A 22,996-nucleotide genomic window follows, 5' to 3' on the forward strand; every position below is an offset into this window, starting at 1 on the left:
TCGGGGTCATGAGTTCGAGCCCCATGTCGGGTGTAGAGATTACTTAAAAATAAAATCTAAAAAAAAACACCAACCAACCAACCTGTGGCTTAAAAGAGGAAGTGGTTTCAGCAGGTGGATATAAATGAGGAGGAAGTGGCTTGGAAATTTCAAACAGGGCCTTCTTCCTTCCCACCACTTCCAGAAAAGTCTTTCGATATTAATAAAAACAGTCGGGGGGAAAGCCGAGGGACTGCTAACTAAGCAAAGTGCAACTTTCACTTATGCCAACTGCCCTGTTTGATGAAAGAATATTATCTAACACTTATTTTCTCCCTGATGCAAGGGCTTGGGAGCATAATTGGGAAAAAAGGAAACTGCCCGTTTTCATGTTTTATAAGTACATTCGTCATGTTACAGAAAAAAAGGTATTTAAAGCCTATGACAGAAGAGATTCCTAGAGAAATTTTCCGGTAATAACAGTCTCTTTCAAATAGACTGACCCAGCAGTAACCTGTGTACAGGGTTCCGGGTGAGAGTCTCTAATGCCCAGCTCCTCTGCCATCTCTTCTGCCAAGCCCCTCGTCCCCCTGCCCCACACACCGCCATTTAAGATGTCTGCTTCCTAATGTCTACTTGGAACAGGTCAACTTGAGACTCCACAGGTAAGACTTCTGGCCACTGGGTAAGACAGTGACTCAGAGCACTCCCAGTCCTCACTAGAGGAGATTACCCAGGATCAGTCACCTGGGCTTATCCTCGGGAATGAGCAGGAAAGACAAAATGATAACATCCCACTTATCGGGCTTGACAGCCCAGGCCAGGTCAAACTCTACCGGTAAACAAATTAGCAAGCCTGAGTCTTTTGATTAAGAACAAGTTTGTCTTCACTTCTCATCTTATGGGAGATGAAACACCTCTAAACAGAGTGGGGAGGGTTGAGTTTGTCTACAGAGGCACCACACGCTGTTTTTATTCTCTGCTAGCCTGGGCTACAACACTAAATCCCATTCAAACCGGACGGTCTTAAAAGGTGCTGGCATGGGGCGCCTGGGTGGCTCAGTCGTTAAGCGCCTGCCTTCGGCTCAGGTCATGATCTCAGCGTCGTGGGATCGGGCCCCGCGTCGGGCTCCCTGCTCCTCGGGAAGCCTGCTTCTCCCTTTCCCACTCCCCCTGCTTGTGTTCCTGCTCTCTCTCTCTCTGTCAAATAAATAAACAAAATCTTAAAAAAAAAAAAAAAAGGTGCTGGCTTAAGTTAGCAAGAATCGACTTTTGCAGCCCAGGATGTTTGACCTCCCCGCGGCGAGCTGCAAGCGACAAGACTGCCTGACAGGTGTCTCCGCCGGCCCTAGCCCGTCTTCACATACGTGTCAATGGAATCAGTTCTTGCGGGCCCAGGACTCGTCTTGATTTCTCTCACCGCCACATCTGCTTCTCCTTCCTATAAAGGCAGAAATGAAAGGGCTTTACCATGATAATGTCCGCAAGACAAATTCTTTATCAAAAGAGAAAAAGGGGGTGCCTGGGTGGCTCAGTCGTTGAGCGTCTGCCTTCGGCTCAGGTCATGGTCCCAGGGTCCTGGGATCGAGCCCTACATCGGGCTCCCTGCTCCGCGGGAAGCCTGCTTCTCCCTCTCCCACTCCCCCTGCATGTGTTCCCTCTCTCGCTGTGTCTCTCTCTGTCAAATAAATAAATAAAATCTTAAAAAAAGAGAGAGAGAGAAAAAGACAGTAAGATCGAGGATCTGGATGACCTGCAACCCAAGGAAGCTACCGACATTTAAATGGGAGATGTTTCAATGAGGTCACTGAAATGGAATGGGAATTTAGCCTTCCCTCACCCTGCGCACCCTGTCAGGATTATAAATATCTAGGCCAAGGCGTGAAGATTGGTCTCTCATCCAGAACAGCCAACCTGACCCCAAACATATGAAAACTTATCTCCTCCTTCTCCTTGGCAGCTCATTCCCTTCTCTCCCAAGTGAAGGTCACATGTAGCTAGTGCCGCCTCCACACATCTTCCCTGCACAGGCCTTTAAAATGCAAAACGTCAGAACTTGCTGAAGCAATGTTGAAAAAGAGGCTGCTTTAGGGCGCCTGGGTGGCTCAGTCGGTTAAGCGACTGCCTTCGGCTCAGGTCATGATCCCGGAGTCCCGGGATCGAGTCCTGCATCGGGCTCCCTGCTCAGCAGGGAGCCTGCTTCTCCCTCTGACCCTCCCCCCTCTCATGCTCTCTCTCTCATTCTCTCTCTCAAATAAATAAATAAAATCTTTAAAAAGAAAAAAGAAAAAAAAAAAAAGAAAAAGAGGCTGCTTTCTGTAGGCAGAGCTCACAAAGCACAAAGTTAGCTCCTAGCAGAAATTTGTATACATCGTGGGCCACTTAAAGGAACAAGAAGTCCAAGACCAGTTAAATGATATGAAAGACATTAATATTCCAATGAGCTAGCGGGAAAATGTTCCAAAAACGCATGGACAAAGATGGTTCTAGATAATTCTGAGCATGTACATTTTTCCTAAATCTTGGGCAGTGTTTTCCAGTTCACAGAAGCAAGGCAAGAAAAGCATGTTTACACTAAAAATAACTGTCACTCATCGGATCAGTGAAGGAGCAGATTATGTTAACCATTCACCCCAAAGGAAGAAGCCTCTTTTGGAAACTTCTCATACACTCCGTGGCCTTCCTGAATTTTGCCAGGTATTTGCAGAAGGTGAAAGCTGTTTGATCAAACCTGCGTTTCACAATCTTTGGTCATCTGCAGAGAGGGTACTCTGGCAAAGTGTGCTTTCCATTTGGTATTTTAATTCTCCTGATTTCGGCTACTATGAATGCACCCAAAGATTTATTAGGGAGCATGGGTGGCAAAGTTCCTACTTTGCCATTTCCCCATCCTACTACTCTTCAGTGCAGCAAACGTACTGGAAAGTCACATGCGAATAATTCCAACATACCCAGGAGTTCAGCTTTTTATAAGCTCCCCACGCATTGTCTACAAGGTCCACTTTACTCTCTCAGAGACACCATCTCTTTTCCTGTGTCATATGTACGGTCTGACAAAGCTAAAATGCCAGTGTGTATCACAGAGGATCCTTTCCTTGTGTGTTTTTCTCCCTCACTATTCAGTGTCTTTGAGCAGCGACGAAGGAGAGGCCCCTCTGTGCTCATCTACCTGCCCTGCTCTTGAGCAGGACCACCCGCACACCCAGATATGGCCCCAACAGATGCTCCTCATGTGCTCAGGAACGGGCCGGCACACGCTATTTCACCGAGCTCACTTCATTTTCAGTTCCACATAAATGTGTCAGACACCGGGGGCTTCTCACTCAGCTCCTGGAGGTGCCCAGGCAGCTGCTGTTAGACGTGGGGGCAAAGCCAAGGTCAACCCTCAACCACAACCCCAGCGTCTCTGCCCTTTCTTTTCTTCACTGCCCAACCAAGGTTCCTTGTAAGGCTTGTTTAAAAAGAGGGTTCTATTATTAAAAAGTGTTTTAAAGCCATCAGTTTACCGCATCTGCTCATGAGTCTGCTCACCTAAGTGCAGTGCTGGACACAGCTAAGGACCTGGCCTGAAAAAGTTTATGTTTCGGGCACCTGGGTGGCTCAGTCAGTTAAGCGTCTGCCTTCGGCTCAGGTCATGATCCCAGGGTCCTGGGATCGAGTCCCACATCGGGCTCCTTGCTCAGCGGGAAGCCTGCTTCTCCCTCTCCCACTCCCCCCGCTTGTGTTCCCTCTCTCGCTGTCTCTCCCTGTCAAATAAAATCTTAAAAAAAAAAAAGTTTATGTTTCTGTTTTGGTTTTTTAGATCACAAAATGTCTGATTTGTCAGTACCTATGGGAAGGGGGGGGAAAAAGCCCTATCTCTTTTGTCATAAAAGGTAATCAATAGTCTTCCATTTCAGCCATGATAACCCTCATGAGTATTATATATATATATATGTATATATATATATATATATATTTTTTTTTTTTGAGAGCGAGACAGAGAGAGAGCGTGTGCGTGAGCAGGGGTAGGAGCAGAGGGAGAGAGAGAATCCCAAGCAGGCTCCATGCTCCAAGCAGGATCTCACAACCCTGAGATCGTGACCTGAGCTGAAATCAAGAGTCATACACTTAACTGGCTGGGCCACTCAAGCGCCCCTAGGATTATGTCATACTTAAAAACAAGAGCCAATTTATCTTGGTGATATTGATGCTGAAACTCCCCTCCTCCCCCCACCCCCCAGTTTGGCTTCCGTGTGTTGAAAAGACATAGTGGTAATCTAGGTGTCTAGGTGAGGTTTTGTAATTTGCTTAATACTAAATCAAAACCAGGACACTCACAGCTATCCTGATTTCAACAAAGGAGTCTTCAGGGGGGCCACCCGAGTTCAGCTTGAGCTGGAGTTCTGACACAATCCCCAGCAGATCTGCCTTTTCAGCTTGGAGATAGGCCACCTGGGTCTTCAGCTGTTCCAGTTCCTGGTCTGCTTCTGCCCTGGGGACTCTGGAGTCCCCAGTGGGGTCCTGGAAATGACGAGAAACAAGGTGAATCAGTGAACCAAACTCACACCTGGTCATCAAACCGAAGTGTCCCCATACCCACTGGCAAGGCAGCTATGCTTTATGGTAGGAAAATTCTAGCCTTCTCTTGGGGATATATTTTGATGTAACACTTCAAATGGAAGACTTTACATTATTATATTCAAACAACAGAAACTTAAAATAATCTCATGACAAGAAAGAAAGTCTTCCTCAGCACATGGGATAATCTGATATGAAAATAACCAATCAGACTTTGATAGTGGTAGACTGGTAAATTGTCGTCCAAAACCTCAGAAAATAGGGACAAAAAGCTCGCCTTTTTTTTTCTTCCCACAAAGGCAGACCTACCCTTACTTTCCCCATATTTGTCATGTACTGTTTGAAGCCAAAGCACCAAGACATTTCATTACTTGATACGTGAATGGCAAAGGACAAGGAAAGTCCAAAATTCTCTCAGGCATGCAGGCTGGTGGCTGTTATACTCTATGTTGGTGTTTTTAGGTTTGCTAAAAGTAAGCCCGGGGAGAAATAAGAAAACTGAAAATTCAGAGGCTGCTACTAAAAGTAAAAAAAAAAAAATTAAATTTCAGCCTATATAAACATGAAGAACAAATATTTCTATTTCACTAACACCAAGTACGTGTTGCGCTCCTCTTGTTACAATCACTGCACATGACAAAGTCGTAGGAGAAAGGGCCTGTTTAGATGCAGTGTTTTCATTTGGGAGCAGAGAAAACAGATTCCAGTCCACACCCTGCTAATCCCTGGTTACGACGCCCTGAGCGGATTTGCTTAATGTCTTGGCCTCCATTTTCTCAGGTTAAAAAGGGAAATGTGGTCCCTTGTGGTCTCTGTGGTCCCTTCCAGCTGTGACCTACAAGGCCTCTTCGATTTCCTCCTCAGGAAACCTTCATTGCTTTTACGGGCCTGGTGCCACCAGAAATATATACTTGAGATTATCAGAGAATTACAACACAATTCTCTCTCTCTCTCTCTCTCTCTCTCTCTCTCACACACACACACACACACACGCACATATGCACACCCATCTCCGTGATAGATTTTCTAAGGAACCAGAAACAGACCCAAAGGCTGTTAGTAGAACCAAAAAGCATCAGAAAGGACATGCATAAACCAGCTGGTCCATGAAATATTAAAACCTGGAGGGAAAGGTATTAACATGCAGCATGGGAGCGTCTCTCACACCACTGAGATTATGCTCTTCCTTCACTGGGAGCGTTCCCTTGCCAGAAAACGACTACAGGCCTGAGAGAAAAGAACTCATTGTGAAGCTGAAGAGTTAGGTGTGCAAGGAAAGGTTATCAGCCTGGGAATCCTCTCTTGGTAATGACTCATCCCAAAGAAATGTACTGTGAAAGGGGTGGAAACAGTTAAAGGAGAGGCACTGCTTAGCCTGGAACTAGGAAGCAAGCAGGTAAGGGCAAGGCCATGCTCTATTAGGAATCTTCACATTTTCCTGCTGGACCCCTCTGAGGACATTTTATAGAATTGCTGGTTTTTGGGTTTTTTTTAAAGAGAGAGTGAGCATGTTAGTGGGGATGGGGAGGGGCGGAGGGAGGGAGAGAGAGAATCCTAAGTAGGCTCCACACCCACTGCAGAGCCGATGTGGGGCTCCATCTCACAACCTTGAGATCATGACCTGAGCGGAAATCAAGAGTCAGATGCCCAACTGACTGACCACTCGGGCACCCCAGAATGGATTTTTGTAAAACCACCTTGGCGTAAGAGTAGGAAACAGAGTTTTAAACAAGTGTCTGAGGACGAGGGTTATAAGGCCATGATCCTAGAATCTCAGACTTGTCAGATTAATTTTCTTTTTTACAAGGGTGAGGATCTCTTCACTATCCTTGGGAAATTCCAAATCTATTTATTTGGCCATAAAACACCTCACAAGATAATATTTTAAATATCTCTTCATTTTACTACCGACTCTTTCCATTCCCTTCCTGGACTAGAACTCACACCTTTTATTTATGATCAACCTCAACTCCGTGTTTTGTTACTGTCTTTCATCACTTTCAAGGGCCCGCCATTGACCTTCATGCAACACAACAGCTCTCCTTGTGTACCCGTATATCTCCATCTTGCTGTCCCGGAAATCCGCCCAGACTACCATGCATTTTATAATCCTAGAAGAAACATCCAGCTAATGATCTCTGCCTAGCAATCTGTACCATTAAAAGTTAAAAAGTTCTCTCTACAGATGATAATAATGTATAATTCTGTGAAATTGGACAGAGCCGTGAACGCCTCAGCCTCACCCTGAAGATCAGAAGGCAGATCTCCAAAAGAAATTCCCTATTCTCTTTCGTTGTGTGGCACAGAACACGTGAGAGGCCCTGGTGGCTGGAGGGATTCTCTGGAGAGACCGCAGCAAGGATGGGTCAGCAAGAGTGAGAAAAGTCAGAAGCTGTGAGAGCTTTAAGTCAGGAAGATGACAGCCTAAATTTTACATATCACCTCAACCGGTCCACGAAATAAAAATGAAAGAAGAGGCAGGGAGGCAATAGGGAGGCCTAGGAGGCACATTTTTGGGGGAGAAAGCTGATGACCAAGGGTTTTAAAGAGCCATAAATGTCTCTTTGTCCAAGTGCCCATGTCCTCCGTCCCAAGGACTCTCTTCGGAGTCCTGCTTATAGCTTGTTTCTGCATTGAAAAAAGCTGTCCAGGGCTCCAGTTTCTGTTCTCAATTTCTTCTACTACTTTTTAGGAAAACCCATACATAAACTATTTCAAGCAGACAAACTGCTTCTGGAAGCTTCTTTCTGGGCTTCAGTGTGATAGGCCCCAACAGGCTGATGCCAACTGTCAGCTCACATCCCAAAAGCCACAGGAGGAAAACTGTGAGATATTTTCTGGGGCACCTGGGTGGCCCAGTCAGTTAAGCATCTGACTTCGGCTCTGGTCATGATCTTGGGGTTCTGGGATCGAGCCCCATGTTGGGCTCTGTGCTCAGTGGGGAGTCTGCTTGTCCCTCTGCCCCTCCCCCCAGCTTATACACTCTCTCTCTCAGATAAATAAAAAGACATTTTCTTACAGAGTAGAAAATTATTCATATATCCTAGGTGATAATTTCTTCAGAGCATTCTACCTTGCAAATATTTAGATGCTGAGAGATTTCCCTCAAAGAAGTGACTTAATGTTCTTTGAACTGTAAGACAAATTGAAGCATCAGATGTGATAAATCTAATCAACAACGAATCATTTCCCACACAAATGTAAGTTTATTAAAGCAGAATGTTCACACTGTCCCATGAGCAGGGATTGATGAGTAAAGCACTGACATAAACCACAATACAGTTCTCTAAACAAATTTTCATTCTTCAGGTTATTCCATATCGTCCCCTTTTTGTTATTTTCTTTCCCTTATCTTTCTTTGTTTGCATACTTTACCCAAGAAATCAGAGATCAACAGGGTTCAAGGTATCTCAAGAAACATCTCTGATGTCTGGGATTCTATCCTCCCTGAATCAAACCAGCGCTCCACCCTTCACGGGGCTGCTAAGTTCCAGGTTGGGAAGACAATGAACAGCAGATGTCCATCCTAACGAACAATATCCAGTGAGCCTCAGAATATGGACGGATGCTTCAAATGTGTTCTGATACATATTTTCTCACTAACATCTTTGGCACCCACTCTTGGCCATGAGCACATTTCTCAGGTTCTTTGGGTCAATGAAAATGTGGCAACCTGTCAGCCTCCTATCACAACATGACATGTATTGTGCCATTTTTCGAAAGTAGATATAAAATGTAAAGTGAGGAATCTCTATTTTATTTTATTTTATTTTATTTAAAGATTTTATTTATTTATTTGAGACAGAGAGAATGAGAGAGAGAGAGCACATGAGAGGGGGGAGGGTCAGAGGGAGAAGCAGACTCCCTGCCGAGCAGGGAGCCCGATGCGGGACTCGATCCCGGGACTCCAGGATCATGACCCGAGCCGAAGGCAGTCGCCTAACCAACTGAGCCACCCAGGCGCCCCGAGGAATCTCTATTTTAGACTTAGGAAAAGACTAGGTCAGTAAGTAAAACTTTGGAGTAATAGATTTTTTTTTTTTTTAAGATTTTATTTATTTGACAGAGAGAGACACAGTGAGAGAGGGAACACAAGTAGGGGGAGTGGGAGAGGGAGAAGCAGACTCCCCGCCGAGCAGGGAGTCCGATGCGGGATTCGATCCCAGGACCCCAGGATCACGACCTGAGCCAAAGGCAGATGCTCAACAACTGAGCCACCCAGGTGCCCCAGTACTAGATTTTTAAATGTAATTTTATATCAAAGACATAAACTAAAAACTAACACTTGGATGGTTCTAGGCAGAGGTTCTCCTGCACCATCTATAATACAAAATACAGATTTATAACTGCAACCTTCTTTTGACTATAATCAATATGGTCAAAACTGTACAAATTTCCTTCCCCCAACAAAGACTCTACATGACCCTTGAAATTGCAACCAGTCTCCTCAGCAAGAACAGTTCTTTCAAAATGATGCAAAATACTCATCTAGCCAGAACCGTGAAAGGTTTTGACCTAGAAGTCTAGACAAGGAAGATTCCACTCTAAACATTAATAAAATAAAATCGCAGCTGATCAGTCTGCTCACCTCAAGGGACTTTTCTGTCTTCCCTTTTAGTTTTTCAAGTTCTTCCTTCAATTTTTCATTTTCATGACTCAAAGCCATGAGGCGCTCCTTGGCTTCTTTGCTCTGTATCTCGAAAAAAAGGCGTTCTTCCTTCTGTTTCTCTGTCCAGGCTGAAAGCTCTTCAAATCGCCCTTTCATCGCCTGATTATTTAGCTTCATGGCTTCTGTACGGGGTTCAGAGTGAGAGTGTCACACATCAGACTCGATCTGATGAATCCGACCTCCAAGACCACCCTCACCACATGGCACCAAATCCAAAGAAGCCATGCTTGGCCTGGGCCCCGGGGTTGGCAGGAAATGTAGCAAGGTGAGTGGTTTTTGCTTTCAGACAGGACTCGGGGGCCTAATGTCATTTCTAGTCCTCCAAAGACTCCAGAAAACAAAACTAGTTTGGGTCCCTCCACTAAGGCACACAAGCTAGAGGACTGATTCAAACACCAGTCCTGCCAGAAGCCATGGCCTGATGCCCCAGAAAGCTTTCCGTGAACAAGGTCATAGTGAGGACTAACTCCGTAATTCTTCCTGTTTCTTTCTAAAGGAACCACATGTCATTATGCCATTTCCCTGGGGGTATGTAAGTACCTTTTATTCTTATCTGTATCCCCAAAGTAAACAATGGAAACAATGTTAGCCTTACCAAAAGCTAAACTCTGTGCTCTTTCTCCTGCTAGTGAAACAGAGAGAAGGGAATTCACCAACAAGCCTTTTGACAGAGAGATGCCGTTCATGAAGGTACAGCGTGAATGAAGAACCATGGTGGCTAGGGGCTGCTCACCTTTGAGCTGATGGTTCTCAATCAGGAGCTCCTTCATCTGCTGCAGCAGTTCCTCTGGAGTGAATGTGTCCAGGTTTGGGTGAGCCAGGTTGGGGGGTCCATTTCCTGTGGTTTCGTTGGGGCTGTCCCCCTTTTCAGTCAGGCAGCTAAGAGGTTGGTGGGACATGGCAGCAGGACCTAGGGAAACATCACAAACTGAACAGAGAGACGTCTTCCCGTGGCAATGGGTCCCCGTGAGTCGCGCAGATCCATGGGCAACTGCTAGTGAGTATTCCAAAAGTTGCCTCCTTCCTCTCCAATTCTATTTTGGACATTTTTGGTTCTTCCCTTTAAACAAAAAAGGTATATGCTAGCTTCAGTGTGTATGTGTGTGCATGTGCGTCTGTGTATGTGGGTGCGGTGAGGACCTGCGGGATGGAGGAGGAAGAGAAGAGTATGAGATCATGAGAATCGGGAATCCTAACAGGAATTCAAGGTTTCCAAAAATATATTTGTAGACATGGGTAAAGTATCATTAAATTGGTTTTCCTATGCAAATCTTTCAAGCTCAAATCTTTTTGTTTTGGGTGAATTGCACAGAAAGCTGTTAAAAAAATCTCCATATTTTATCTCTTGAATTTTTGGCTAAGAGGAAAGGGAGAACGAACATATTTTGGATGCTTACTACATGCTGAATCACCGCACCAGAATGTCAGTTTCTAATCCTCGCTAAAACCCAAATGGATGGCTACTTTACAGGAGACGGAGCTGAGTTCACGGCAGTGTTACAGCTCGGCCAAGGTCACTTCATAAGAGGTGCAACCGAGTATTAACAACACCAAAACCCAGCCCTGTCACACAATAAAGATGCTACCGAATATTTAGGCTTCAATATCCAATAATTCTGTAAGGCATCCTAAAAAGACCAAGAGATCTTGCTCACTTTTTGCATATTCTGAGAATATTTTAAGCATACCACCACTTTATTTTGTAGAGGGGTCAATGTGGACATAAATAAGATAGACAAGTGTATCCCAAATCCATTTATATATGCCCTACCACCTGGGCAAACACAGGAATCTCTTGTAACAACTGGCAACATGCTACAGGCAAACATTTTCTTTTTTGTGCTTTGTGAAGATGATGACAAGCCTTGTCATGGAAGATGAAGAAGGATAAGTGCACTCTCTCTTATACATCACCGTATCATTAACACCTAGGAGTGCTCTTGGTGACCATATATTAAAATGCGACCAAACACACAGGGTGTGGTGCAATGCTTCTTCCCCACCCTCAACTGGAAGCAAAGCTTGGGGGTTCTGTGGAGGTCCCCTGGACCCAAGAGCCTGGTGACCTGCTTTTGGTCTCAAGGAACCTGGAGGCCACAAGAGATAGTACCACGAAAGGACAGCAGGCTCCGGCTTCTCCCCTGAGCAGCCACCTCAAGTAGAGACAGTCTCATGGAACGCTTTAATGAGGATGGCAATTTATGAAGTGAAAAACACTGACGAGGCATACCATCCAACTGGGAGCCTTTGGAAGGTATCTATGTTTTACATATCCTAAGCATTTAGAAAAGAGGTATAATGCTCTTAGTATTCGGTGACTAGAAGAGACTGCTTTTGCTTTCCCCAATAAAATAATGTGGATAAAATAATTTAGACAAGAACAATTTGGAGAAATCCAGTTTCTGGTTTTCCATAACACTCATTTTCACACAGTATGATGTTGGAATTAACATTTCATAAAAATGGGTTTTTACCAAATAACAGGAATACTAAAGAGACCCAAAGATAAAATCCTTGCAATGTGCCCCAAAGTTTATAGCAGCAATGTCTACAATAACCAAAATATGGAAAGAGCCCAGATGTCCATCGACAGATGAATAGATAAAGAAGATGTGGTTTATATGCGATGGAATATTACTCAACCATGAAAAAAGAGAAATCTTGCCATTTGCAATGATGTGGATGTAACTAGAGGGTATTAAGCTAAACGAAACAAATCAGTCACTGAAAAACAAATACACATGATTTCACTCATACGTGGAATTTAAGAAACAAAACAGAAGAACATAGGGGAAGGGAAGAAAAAATAAAATCAAAACAGAAAGGGAGGCAAACCATAAGAGACTCTTAACTCTAGGGAACAAACTGAGGGTTACTGGAGGGGAGGTGGGTGGGGGGATGGGGTAACTGGGTGATGGGCATCAAGGAGGGCACTTGATAGAATGAGCACTGGGTGTTCTTTTTAAAAAATTTTATTTATTTGAGATAGAGGACAAGTGGAGGGGCAGAGGCAAAACGAGAAGCAGGCTCCCCGCTGAGCAGGGAGCCCGATATGGGGCTCGATCCCAGGACCCTGAGAGCATGACCTGAGCCAAAGGCAGACGCTTAACGACTGAGCCACCCAGGCGCCCCAGCACTGGGTGTTCTATGCAACTGATGAATCACTAAATTCTATCCCTGAAACTAATAATACACTATATGTTAACTAAATTGAATTTAAATAAAAAATTTAAAAAATCCTTGCAATATGTATCATTTACTTGTCAACGTTCAATTTGCTTAGGTATTCAATGATTATAATACACTTTGCAAAAGTAAATGGAAACATTCAACAGATGTTTTTTTTAAAAAGTTCCTAAGCAGTTCTCTAGAGATGTGCTTAGTTTCATTTTATTATATACACATTTCTCCTTACTGGTTTTTCCAAGAGAGAGGAAAGGGGAGAGAAGGGGAAAGGGCAGGGGAGGGCAGGCAAGGAGAAGGGAGGGAAGGGGAGAAAAGAAACATTTTCTCTTGAAAATTACTCAGGTATTTTTCCTCTTCAACTTTCCTTTACACCTCCTTTAGACACAGCCACACTAAAGTTAAAACTGGTTCTAGCTGTTATATCAGAGCTAACTTTTTCAGGTTGCCCAGATTTTAGGAGGACATGAGGGGGAAAAGCAAGGTTATGCTAAGGGTGAGAGTAGACAAGACATTGGGTGCCTTAACCAGATGTGTGACTCTTATGATAATTTACTGACTTGTCTAGCAAATGATGATCATTACATTTGCTTTCGGCTCAAAAACCCATGAAAAGTATTCTTGAGTTTGTAGGAAGATCCAACCCCACCATCCAACACATACAGCCCAGCACCATCATGGCCATACCACCATATGTATTATATGCTTGTCCTAATCATAGCAAACACTTCATTATCTAGCATTGTTAGGAAAAATTATTTGGTAATTCAAATGTCATAGGAAATAAGAAGTTAGTGTATATGCCAAACATAATGTAATGTAATGTAAATACTTATTACCAATTTTTACCAAAAGCAATTTAATTGATTTTTGGTGACCCAAAGAGCACCCTATGATTTTAGGTATTTTGGGGGCATCATTAGGAGTAATGAGTACAGTGCTTATGTAAAATGTCTATTGGTAGAGTACCCATTAGGGAAAGCTGAATTTTCTAAATCTTTAACATCACCTTAAGCTACTTTTTTTTTTTTTAATATATATATTTTTTAAGATTTTATTTATTTATTTGAGAGAGAGACAGAGAGAGAGCATGAGAGGGGGGAGGGTCAGAGGGAGAAGCAGACTCCCTGCCGAGCAGGGAGCCCAATGCGGGACTCTATCCCGGGACTCCAGGATCATGACCTGAGCCGAAGGAAGTCGCTTAACCAACTGAGCCACCCAGGCGTCCCTTAAGCTACTTTCAATTGAACAAATACAGAGATGCATTATAAATTCTTGCACACATCTTCAAAGGTTATAGAAATTGGAACTAAGCCATTTATTCCAAGGTTCTATCTGGTAACATAATTTCTTTTTTCCTTTTTTTTTTTAATAACAGAATTTCTCATAACCTGGATCTGAAACATGTCATTTTTTTTCTTTTTTTTTTTAATGTAAGCTCTATGTCCAACATGGGGCTTGAACTCATCACCCCAAGATTAAGAGTCACATACTCTACCAACTGAGCCAGCCAGGCACCCTTGAAACATGTCACTTCTAAGCAAAGGTGATATTTAACTACAGAGGGTGAATTAATTTAGCACAGGATTTATCAAGATTTCACCAGTGAGGAAGAAGGCAAACTACCTGGAAGAATCGCCTCGATTTTATTCCCAGATCTATTTGAATTCTTAAATATATTATCATTTTTAATTCCAGAGGTCAAGTAATTATAGCAATGACTTGACTTTGTGGGTGTGGACATGAGCTTAAATCTCATTCCTGAATTGGCCTTACAAATGATCCAGTCCAACTTCTTACTCAATGCAAGAATATCTTATCTGGTTTCCATGGAAGATGGTCATCCCCACCAAGCTTGAAAGGCTTCAATGACAGAAAATATGAGCAATTAACTTGAGCAGGCAACACAGCCCATTCTGTTCTGGGGCCAGTCCCATCATTAGAAAGTTATTCTGTATGGAACAGAAATTTGCCTTATACTGACTTCCACCCACTGGACATTGGACCAATGAGCATCATGCAGAGTAAGTCCAGGCCCTTGTCCTGGTATGTTCCAAACTGGCTTAATAAGCATTCACAGGTTCAATCCCCACATGAATAAATTAATTTTAAACAGTAAAAACCTATTTCTTGATCAGAGCCCATAGGTGTGGCTATTGGCAAATTCTGGTTTGGGATCATGATGGGGGGTTGAGTATGAATCCAAGATTACATCAACTAAAACCATCATCATACTGGAAAAAGAACTCAGTCTCTATCCTATGAAGGGGGAAAAAGAAGCTTTGCTTTTTATGCCAGAAATGGTATTCTGATTTTGTAATTTGCTAACCTACAGAAAATGGAAATGGATTTACCATTATCACGTAAGGCAAGAGCCTGGGAGTGTTTGGATTCTCTCTGTTGAGTGAAAAGTCACTAAGTGGCTGGTACTTCTTCCTCCTCCCCATCCCTGCCAGCTTAGGTCAGGCCCTCCTTGTCTTGTCTCAATTACAACAGTGATGCACTTCACAGAGCACAGGATTTTTGTCTATTCTGTGCACCACTGTGTCCCCGGCACCGAGAATGCTTGCTGAATAGTCTCCTACTCGGTGTGGCTCGCCTCTTTCTACTGCAGTCCCCCTACCACTACAGTTTCTTTCCTGGCATGAGGTCACCCTCCTGCTGAAAACCCTTCCCATACAAGGCAGAATTCCAGCTCCCAAATGAGAAAAACGTGGCCTTTCAGAGTCTGGTCCCCACTTACCCACCCGTATCACCTCCTCTCGCCACGCCACTCGCTCGCAAGGCACATCAAAGAGCTCACAGTTCCCCGCCTTCTTCTGCTTCTCTGCTCTTATCTCTGTTCTCCCCTCTGCACAAAATGTCTGGCCCCACGTTTGCCCTGGCAAATACCCACCAGACAGTTCCACGTCCGGCTGAGATAGATGGCCTGTGTAAAACAAACTGTTCTTTCCTCTCAGTACCCAGTAGCACTAGGCTCTCTCTGCAAAGTCCTATAATCATCCCATTCCAGTCTATCTTCCATCAAACGTCAGTGAAGGTCTCTATTTTATTCTTGTAAGTGGCACACAGCAGGCTCGCAGTAAATGTTCATTGAAATGAAATGAAAATACAGTGTAACAAGGTATTTTAAGGTCTAGCACTTGTAAAACACTTTCTGCTCTGTAGTGACAAACCCAGCATGCTAGTATTATGAGTTTTTCTACAGCTCTATCGCACTCATTCCCAGATTCTTGAGCTCAACTTTTAAAACTTGTTTTGAAAATTCGTACCATTTCTTTTATGATCCCCAAAGGTATCTGGGTGTCATTTCATAACACACATTCTATTATTTCATCCTCATATACATGTCAAAATGAAAACTTTCAAAATAATACTTTCCTCTGAATGAAATAGACTTTACTTCTCAAGAACAGAGTTTAATTTCTTCCTTTTCATTTGGATTTACTAATCCCACTGATTCCAAAGAACATATCAAATAGTCCAAGTCTCTATAAAATTCAGAAAAAGCAGGGCTTGGAGAAGAAAATGCCCGTACAACCTCATGTAAAGGAGAGCGGGAGAGGGTTCTGTAGGAAGGTAATACCATGGCCAATTCCTTTCAAGAATAAAGTTTTTGTTTTTTGGAGGGTTTAGTTGGATTCCATAGCATAATATGCAACCTGAGCTCAGTTACAAAAAAAAGACGCTATTTTTAAAACATTGTACACAATATACAAAAAACCACTAGAAGTGGCCCAGTAGAAAAACAGATCAGTCCCTCGGAAGATTTCAGTCCCTCGGAAGATTCCAGTCCCTGTCCTCTCTCTCCAGGCCACATTTAAATTTCACTTACCTTGTCCATTCCAGGGCAGATCCTGGCCTTAGCCTCTGTTCCAGGATCTCTCCAGCCCAGTACAAATTGGGCACATCCTGGGAGGTAGCCAGGGTTCCCTAGCTCTTTTCTCCCCAGGCAAAGAGCAGGGGGAGGGGCTGGTTCTTGTGTTAATAGTGCTGCCCTGCTTTATCAAATCTGAGGCTTTTGAGGTCCTACCACCACCTTACTGGTCTACGGGTTCTGTTTTCCATTTCATCCTTCAACAGTTCTGGGGCATACATTTCCATACAACAGTTTACCTGGAGGAGGAGGCTAGACCAGAATCTGGGTTTCGTTTTCTCTTAGAGATGCTGACTCTGCATCCAGCTTCCACATTTCCGACAGTAAAAACAACTCCTCTGGGGTTCTCAGCCTCATCGAGTATTCACGATCTATATATGTATATACACACAAACACATACACACATGCTTTCCCGGACCCAACGGTTTATGAAGATTCCTTTCAGCTGTTCAGGAGTCCCAGCGCCTTAGAGAGAGGTCACCTGTTCCTCAGTGTTCCTGGGCCACCTCATAAAGATGGAGTAGTTTTTGTTTCTCAAAGGTATACCTGTAACCACTTCCCATATAATGAGGAACTGGCTGTATAATCATTCCCAACCTGCAGGAAGATGTCACCCTCAAGCCACCTCCGTGACCTACAGAGGAAGTCACCTGCGGCCAGCCGGGCCGGTAAAAAAGGGGGGGAGGTCGCTTTGGGATGGCCGCCCCGCTCCCCTTTCCCACCAGGTCAGGCTCTGCCCAGGCCTGGAAACCCTCCCGGAGGAGAGGACGCCCCATCCCTCGCCACCCACACCGCGACAGGCTCCGGGTCGCAGGGAAGGCGGCCGCGGGAACAGCTTCCAAGGCGGAAAGGGAGCCGCCGCCTCTCCGAGCCCCTGCCCACCCCCTGCCCCCGCTTACCCCGCGCCCGCGCTCCGGCCGCTCTCGGGATCACTGCTTCCTCCGCATCGTGCCCGCTGGGGGAGGGCTCCGGACCCGGATGCGGGCGCCGACCAGGGGACCAGCCGGGGGCAGCGGCGCGGGCTCGGGGAGCCTCTGGCTGACTTGCGGCCTCGCGACCCCGCCCAGCGCCGCTCAGCTGACCGCTGCGCCGTCCTCCCCGCCCCCGCCGGGAATTTCCCGGGCCCCGCCCCCGAGGCCCCGCCCCGCAGCCGCGCCCCACAGGCCCCGCCCCCTCCCCCGGGCGCGCGCCTCCAGCCCGCAGTCCCACCGCGTAGCTAGTGCCCGCAGAGGCCCCAGCCTGGAAAATGAGGGCTACGTGGGTCTGTGAACCGCCGTGACTCGCGGCGCTCACTTAAATACATTCTTAATTAAAGGAGTGTGCGGAGTCGGTCTCCTCTGCGGGGGTCCCTTTAGAAGGCCGGAGTCGCAGGGGCTCGCTGCGCCCTCGATCTCTGTTAAGTCTTACATCTAGATACGGTTAACTGAGCATGCATGGCTTTCCATCCGACTTTGCCCTTAAAATAGACCTTTAATTAAAAACATAAAGCCTGCAGGATGCTTCTTGGGCTCTTTGTTCCCACGGAAGAGGCCAATGGTGGACGCCTGGATAGTTCAAGTGCCCCAGGCCCGTGGGATTACTGGATTGATTTGGATTGTTTTGGGAAGCAGAAGTACTGATCTACTTGTAACCGGAGGAGGGAAGATGCTTCCGGATTAGATAGAATTAAAAGGGAGGAAACAAGACGACGAAGAAGCACAATAATTTGCGTCCTAAGCACAGCGAGAAGGGTTGAGCAAGGACGCAGACACAGGACACAGAAGGGAACTGATAGTGAGGTCAAGATCTGGGCAGGGTCTCGACCAAGGTGGTGCAGCCTGTGCCTGGCACCAGGACCCTATGCAAGACAAGAAAACAGAAATGGGAGAGGGAGAGGGGGCGGAGGGGAGAGTTGAGAAAGGATAGGGTCTGAGAGTAAGTTTGTGCCAAAGATCAAAAAGGATTTTCAATACCAGGCATATACCCTAACCCTGACCCTAATCCCTAACCCCAAACCCAGCAGAAATCTGGGGTTTTATTCTCTGGAGTCTCTGAACTGCAAAATACCCAAACCCTAACCCCTAACCAAGGGGGGAGAAAAGAAAAAGGACTTCATGTGCGGGAAGAACTTGATTTAGTAATGAAGACGCTGACGCTGCTCAGCAGGAATACGCAGCACGTGGTTGTGCGTCCAAACAGCCCAGTGGTTGGAAGGCAAGGGGGAAAAAAAATCCGAAATCTAAATGGGAAAAGGCGAAGGCGCCCTCTCCTGGCATCTCGGAAGGATTTAGTTTCACTTTCAAGACCGCCTGCTCCAGTCAGGTTCCCCCTGCCTGGTCTTTTACACCACCGTTGAATTAATCTCTAAAATTGGGCAGAGGGGTAGCAAGTCAGTCCCTGGCCCCACACCCAACTCCCGAGGGTCCCTCCTGAGCCTGTCCGGGGTGCCTAGGGTGAGTCCCACTCCCACTGGGTTTCCTTCTATTTTAAACCATATTAAGGTAAGATAAAATGAGTATAAGAGGATTTGGGGGCGGGGAGGTGCGGGAAGAAGGTCGTACGGAGGCTGCTCTCAGCCTGGGAGTAGTAGGGTTGGAGGTGAGCTTCTGGTAGAGAAAGTGGTGGAGGGAGTTTTCTCAGCCCTTTTGGGAGGGGCCCTGAAGCATTGCGCAACCCTGCCACTTCTTAGCTCCGAGACCTTGGGCAATTTACCTGGTCTTGCCTTGCCTCGTTCTCTTTATCTGCAAAATCCAAAAAGTTCTGAGAACCAAAAGCCTTTCTTAGTTCAGCTGGGGGCAAAACCCGACCTCAACTGATGAAGAGGTATTGACACTTCATGGGATTATTTATTTCATTCAAGACACATTACTTAGTTTATATGAGATCCGCTTCGGACACTCTTGGGGAGTTATGTTATATAAATTACATACTTTGTAATACATTACTGCCTCACCTTTCTAAAATCCAAAAAAATTCTGAATTCTGAAACGGGAGCTTGCTCCACAGGCTTTAAATAAGGGATCTGGATCTTCAGCCCCTACTGCCTAAGGCCATTGTGAGGATGCAGGGCTAAGATTAGTAAAAGTAACCCGGGGGCACAGTGTCATTGTTGTCGCTCTGCTTCTTAGCCTGACTGGTGGGGTGGTGCCTTTTCCTCTCATACTTCCGTAAGTAGATGGAATCTACGTGTAGATAAAAAGACTAAAATTATAACGTGCTTTTAGCTGTTCACTGATGCGGTTTTGTGGTAGGTGACTGCAAAGCAGCGTGGCAGCATATTCAGTGAGATATTCATTTATTTCATGCTTTCTGTGCTCCTCCCTACTCCCCTCACCCCCTCTGCGTGGAGAAGGCAGTTCATCCCTTTGTGGTTCCTACCTCAAGGGCATTTGCCCAGGAGTCTTGGACAAACAACCTTTCTAAAGGCAATCTACCCCAGGTGTCCTGGAGGGAAGGGGAGAGAGGCCAGGGTGTGTGTGTCAAAGCAAAATGAACAAGACTTTTAGTTTCTTAAAAAAAAAAAAGGAAGAAAGTTTTATTCGAGTCCAAATGAGGACGACTTCCCTGGATACACAATCTTCACAAAGAGGAGAGCGCTCTGGAGAAAGAAGGTTTGATACAGGGTTATATATGTTTTTTTTTTGTTTTTTTTTTTTTTACATCAAAGGTTACAGTTCACCATGACATAAGACATTTCAGAAAATTACAAACTTGGGGCGCCTGGGTGGCTCAGTCATTAAGTGTCTGCCTTTGGCTCAGGTCATGATCTCAGGGTCCTGGGATCGAGCCCTCCATTGGGCTCCCTGCTCGGCAGGAAGCCTGCTTCTCCCTCTCCCACTCCCTCTGCTTGTGTTCCCTCTTTCGCTGTGTCTCTCTCTCTGTCAAATAAATAAATATAAGTCTTTAAAAAAAAAAGAAAATTACAAACTTTATCTTAGGTTTTGGTATTTACAAGGTTGCGGGCTTCAGAGGTATGGGAGCTTAGGGAGATTCTTACTCTTATCTCTAGGAATGTTTCTTTTGGGGTATTTGCTAATGAAGCAGATGTAAAAAGTGTGCTCACGGCAGAAATAGTGCCCATGCTCTGAAGTTTGGTTAAATCATTCTGACCTTGGTAAAAGTTAAAAATAATAGCTTTCCTGAGATCCCCGGAGCAGAGCCCACAGCATTAAAAGTTGACATTTTATTAGGTGGAGGGCTTTCACAGCAGTAGGAGGGAAGGAAGTGTGACACCTACAAAGTGGGAGAGGGGTAGAGGTTGGTGGTCTCATGAGCGTCAAAGAGTTGAGCCTCAGCCCCTTTGCCTATAATGATACTGTGATTGAGCGTCACGGTGACCAAAGAAAAAACATTTGTCAGTGTCTCTTGGAGGTTGGTATTGACAAGGAGGAACAGCTTAAAGTTCATGGATTCTAAAGTGAACCTAACTACACGAAGAATTTCTTAAATAATTTTGTTCCTTAAACCGACTTTGGCTTCCTTGTGAAATGATTCTCTGCAGTAAACAAACTTTTTATTTATTTGATCATTCACACTTCCATTCACGTCTGCATGATTGTGGAAAACAAGGGAGTATGTAGACTAGTAACCCATAAGAAAATTGCGGTAAGGTGGTCCCAAAACCCTGTACAATCTTAATATGTTTCCAGTGGAAAATATTTTGTTTTGAGTGTTTGTTTATTGTTCAGTTTATTATTTTTTACTTGATTAAATGCTTTTTTGTTGTATTAAACCATGTATGTTGCAGCTTAACAATAAAGAAAAGTCTATGAAAAAAATTATATAATAAATCTATCTGTAGTATGATTCCATATATATGAGATGTCTGGAAAAGGGAAACAGAGAGACAGCAGACCTGTGGTTACCTGGGGTTGGGAGTGGCTTTGACTGCAAGCGAGTTCAAGGGAATTATGGCAGGGGCGGGTGATGAAAATATTCTCAAACAGGGTTGTCATGATCATTGTAAACTCTTATTGGCATAATTAGAATCATCAAGCTTACAATGGGTGAAATATATAGGGTGTTAATGATACCTCAATAGAGTTGCAAAAACAACACCAAAAAGCACCCTGGAGACTGACGTCAGTAATCATGAGGTCTGATGAAGGGTACATCTGATGAAGGGTTCCTCAGAAAAGTTCAACGGCATTACCACATGACCCTGCAATTCCTCTCCTAGGCATACACCCCAATGGATTAAAAACAGGGACTCAAACGAGTGTGTGTATTTCCTCTTAGCGATATCTGGCACTGTAGCATCTGCCCGTAGGAGGAGTGGGGTGTGTAGTCGAGGCTTCCATCAGAACGAGGCTCTGGGATGAGAGTCTAACCTGCCACCAGTTTGCACGCCAAGTATCTTGAGTGCCAGGAACAATGACGCTGCTTTATGAAAAGCCAGAGCACTGTGTGTGTGCTCTGTGTGTAATTCCTCTCCTTTGCCTCACGTCTGTAAATCTTGAAACAGTAAACTTGTTGGGGAGGACTCAGTGTTTATCTTTTAGGTGATCATCAGTCCTCTGTGAATATTAAAAAAGAACAGCCTAGTAATACGACGGCTTATCAATTACTTCCTGCTCCTGTCCATTACGTACACACAGAAGCTGTCCTAGACTCCTGCACGAGTCAAAGCAGAGCATAGATTTACACGTTAAATTCTTGTTTCCTTGTTTTGTTATAGAACTGTTCAAAATTCCTGGAGCAAAATGTTCTATTGAAGTACTTATGAGTCAGAGCCAGTGATCCGGGAGCTTAATCACTCCAAAACACCGCAGTTCTCCGTCATGGTCTGAAAAGCACTGCCATTGTCTTCCTTGTATGCCTGGCAAGTGGGAAATGGCCTGGGTGTCTCATTCCTTGCTTCTGATTAAATAATTCATCTGTCACTGTTGAAGCCCATGTGATTTGTCTTTTTTCCATCTCGCTTATTCTTTCCCAGAATGAAATTTCTCACTTCTCAGAGTGCAGGGTGGCATTGGGAACACAGTCCTGGGTATCAGGCTACTTGGGTCTGACCTGAGAACACACGAAGGGGCAGAGTTCCTTGGACCTTGGCCTCTGTGTCAGTGAGGTAGAGAGGCCGGGACAGGTGATCTCGTAGCTTCCCTCCAACTCTTAGAAAGCGGCATTCCTTTTGGTTCATTATATTTGGTATCCTGTTTTAACAGATGCCAAATTAACCTAATTTCAGTTCAGACTTCTTTTTTCCTATGTTAATCGCCATTCTCTAGAGAAACAACCAATAGGATATATGTGTGTATGTGTCTATATAATTTTATTTTGATTTTGCAATTTGAACTGTATATATATGATAAAACGTTTATTATGAGGAATTGGCTCATGCCAATAGAAGCTGACAGGTTTCTAGATCTGTGTTCGGCAAGCTGAGGCCCAGGAGAACTGTTGGTATAATTCTAATCCAAAGGCTGGCAGGCTTGAGACCCATGAAGTTGTCGTTTCAGTTAGAGCCTGAAGGCAGGAAAAAACTGATGTCTCAGCTCAAGGCAGTCAAGCAGGAAGAATTCCTTCTTATTTGGGGGAGTGTCAACATCCAGGTCTATTCAGGCCTTCAACTGATTGGATGAGACCCACCCACACTGGGGAGAGCTATCTGCTTTATTCTGTCTTATCCATCTAAATGCTAAACTCATCCCCAAACTCCCTTATGGAAATATCCAGAATAGTGTTTTTCCAAATATCTGGGTACCCCACTGCCCAGTCAGGTTGACACATAAAATTAACTGTCATATTT

At 44.7% G+C, this 22,996-nt stretch overlaps 1 protein-coding gene across 5 annotated transcripts in view; it reads right to left on the reverse strand.

The window, feature by feature from the left end:
• The window catches only part of OPTN (optineurin), a 55,055-nt gene extending 37,699 nt beyond the window's left edge, over positions 1 to 17,356 (reverse strand). For 4 of the 5 annotated variants that reach the window (XM_045874417.3, XM_045874418.3, XM_045874416.3 and 1 more), the window contains exons 1-5: positions 17,169 to 17,356; positions 9,942 to 10,118; positions 9,128 to 9,330; positions 4,300 to 4,482; positions 1,347 to 1,420 (exon numbers count right to left, since the gene is read on the reverse strand). In XM_045874417.3, coding sequence (XP_045730373.2) covers positions 1,347 to 1,420; positions 4,300 to 4,482; positions 9,128 to 9,330; positions 9,942 to 10,107 — 626 coding nt within the window. In that variant the 5' untranslated portion in view covers positions 10,108 to 10,118; positions 17,169 to 17,356. Of the gene's footprint in view, positions 1 to 1,346; positions 1,421 to 4,299; positions 4,483 to 9,127; positions 9,331 to 9,941; positions 10,119 to 16,507; positions 16,640 to 17,168 lie in introns of all 5 variants that reach the window. The other variant, XM_045874415.3, reaches the window with a different exon arrangement.
• Between the last annotated feature and the right edge of the window lie 5,640 nt (positions 17,357 to 22,996).

This window comes from Mirounga angustirostris, unplaced genomic scaffold (assembly GCF_029215605.1).
Source record: "Mirounga angustirostris isolate CCGP_5_RB_7025 unplaced genomic scaffold, mMirAng1.0.hap1 SCAF_5, whole genome shotgun sequence".
NCBI classification, from domain to species: domain Eukaryota; kingdom Metazoa; phylum Chordata; class Mammalia; order Carnivora; family Phocidae; genus Mirounga; species Mirounga angustirostris.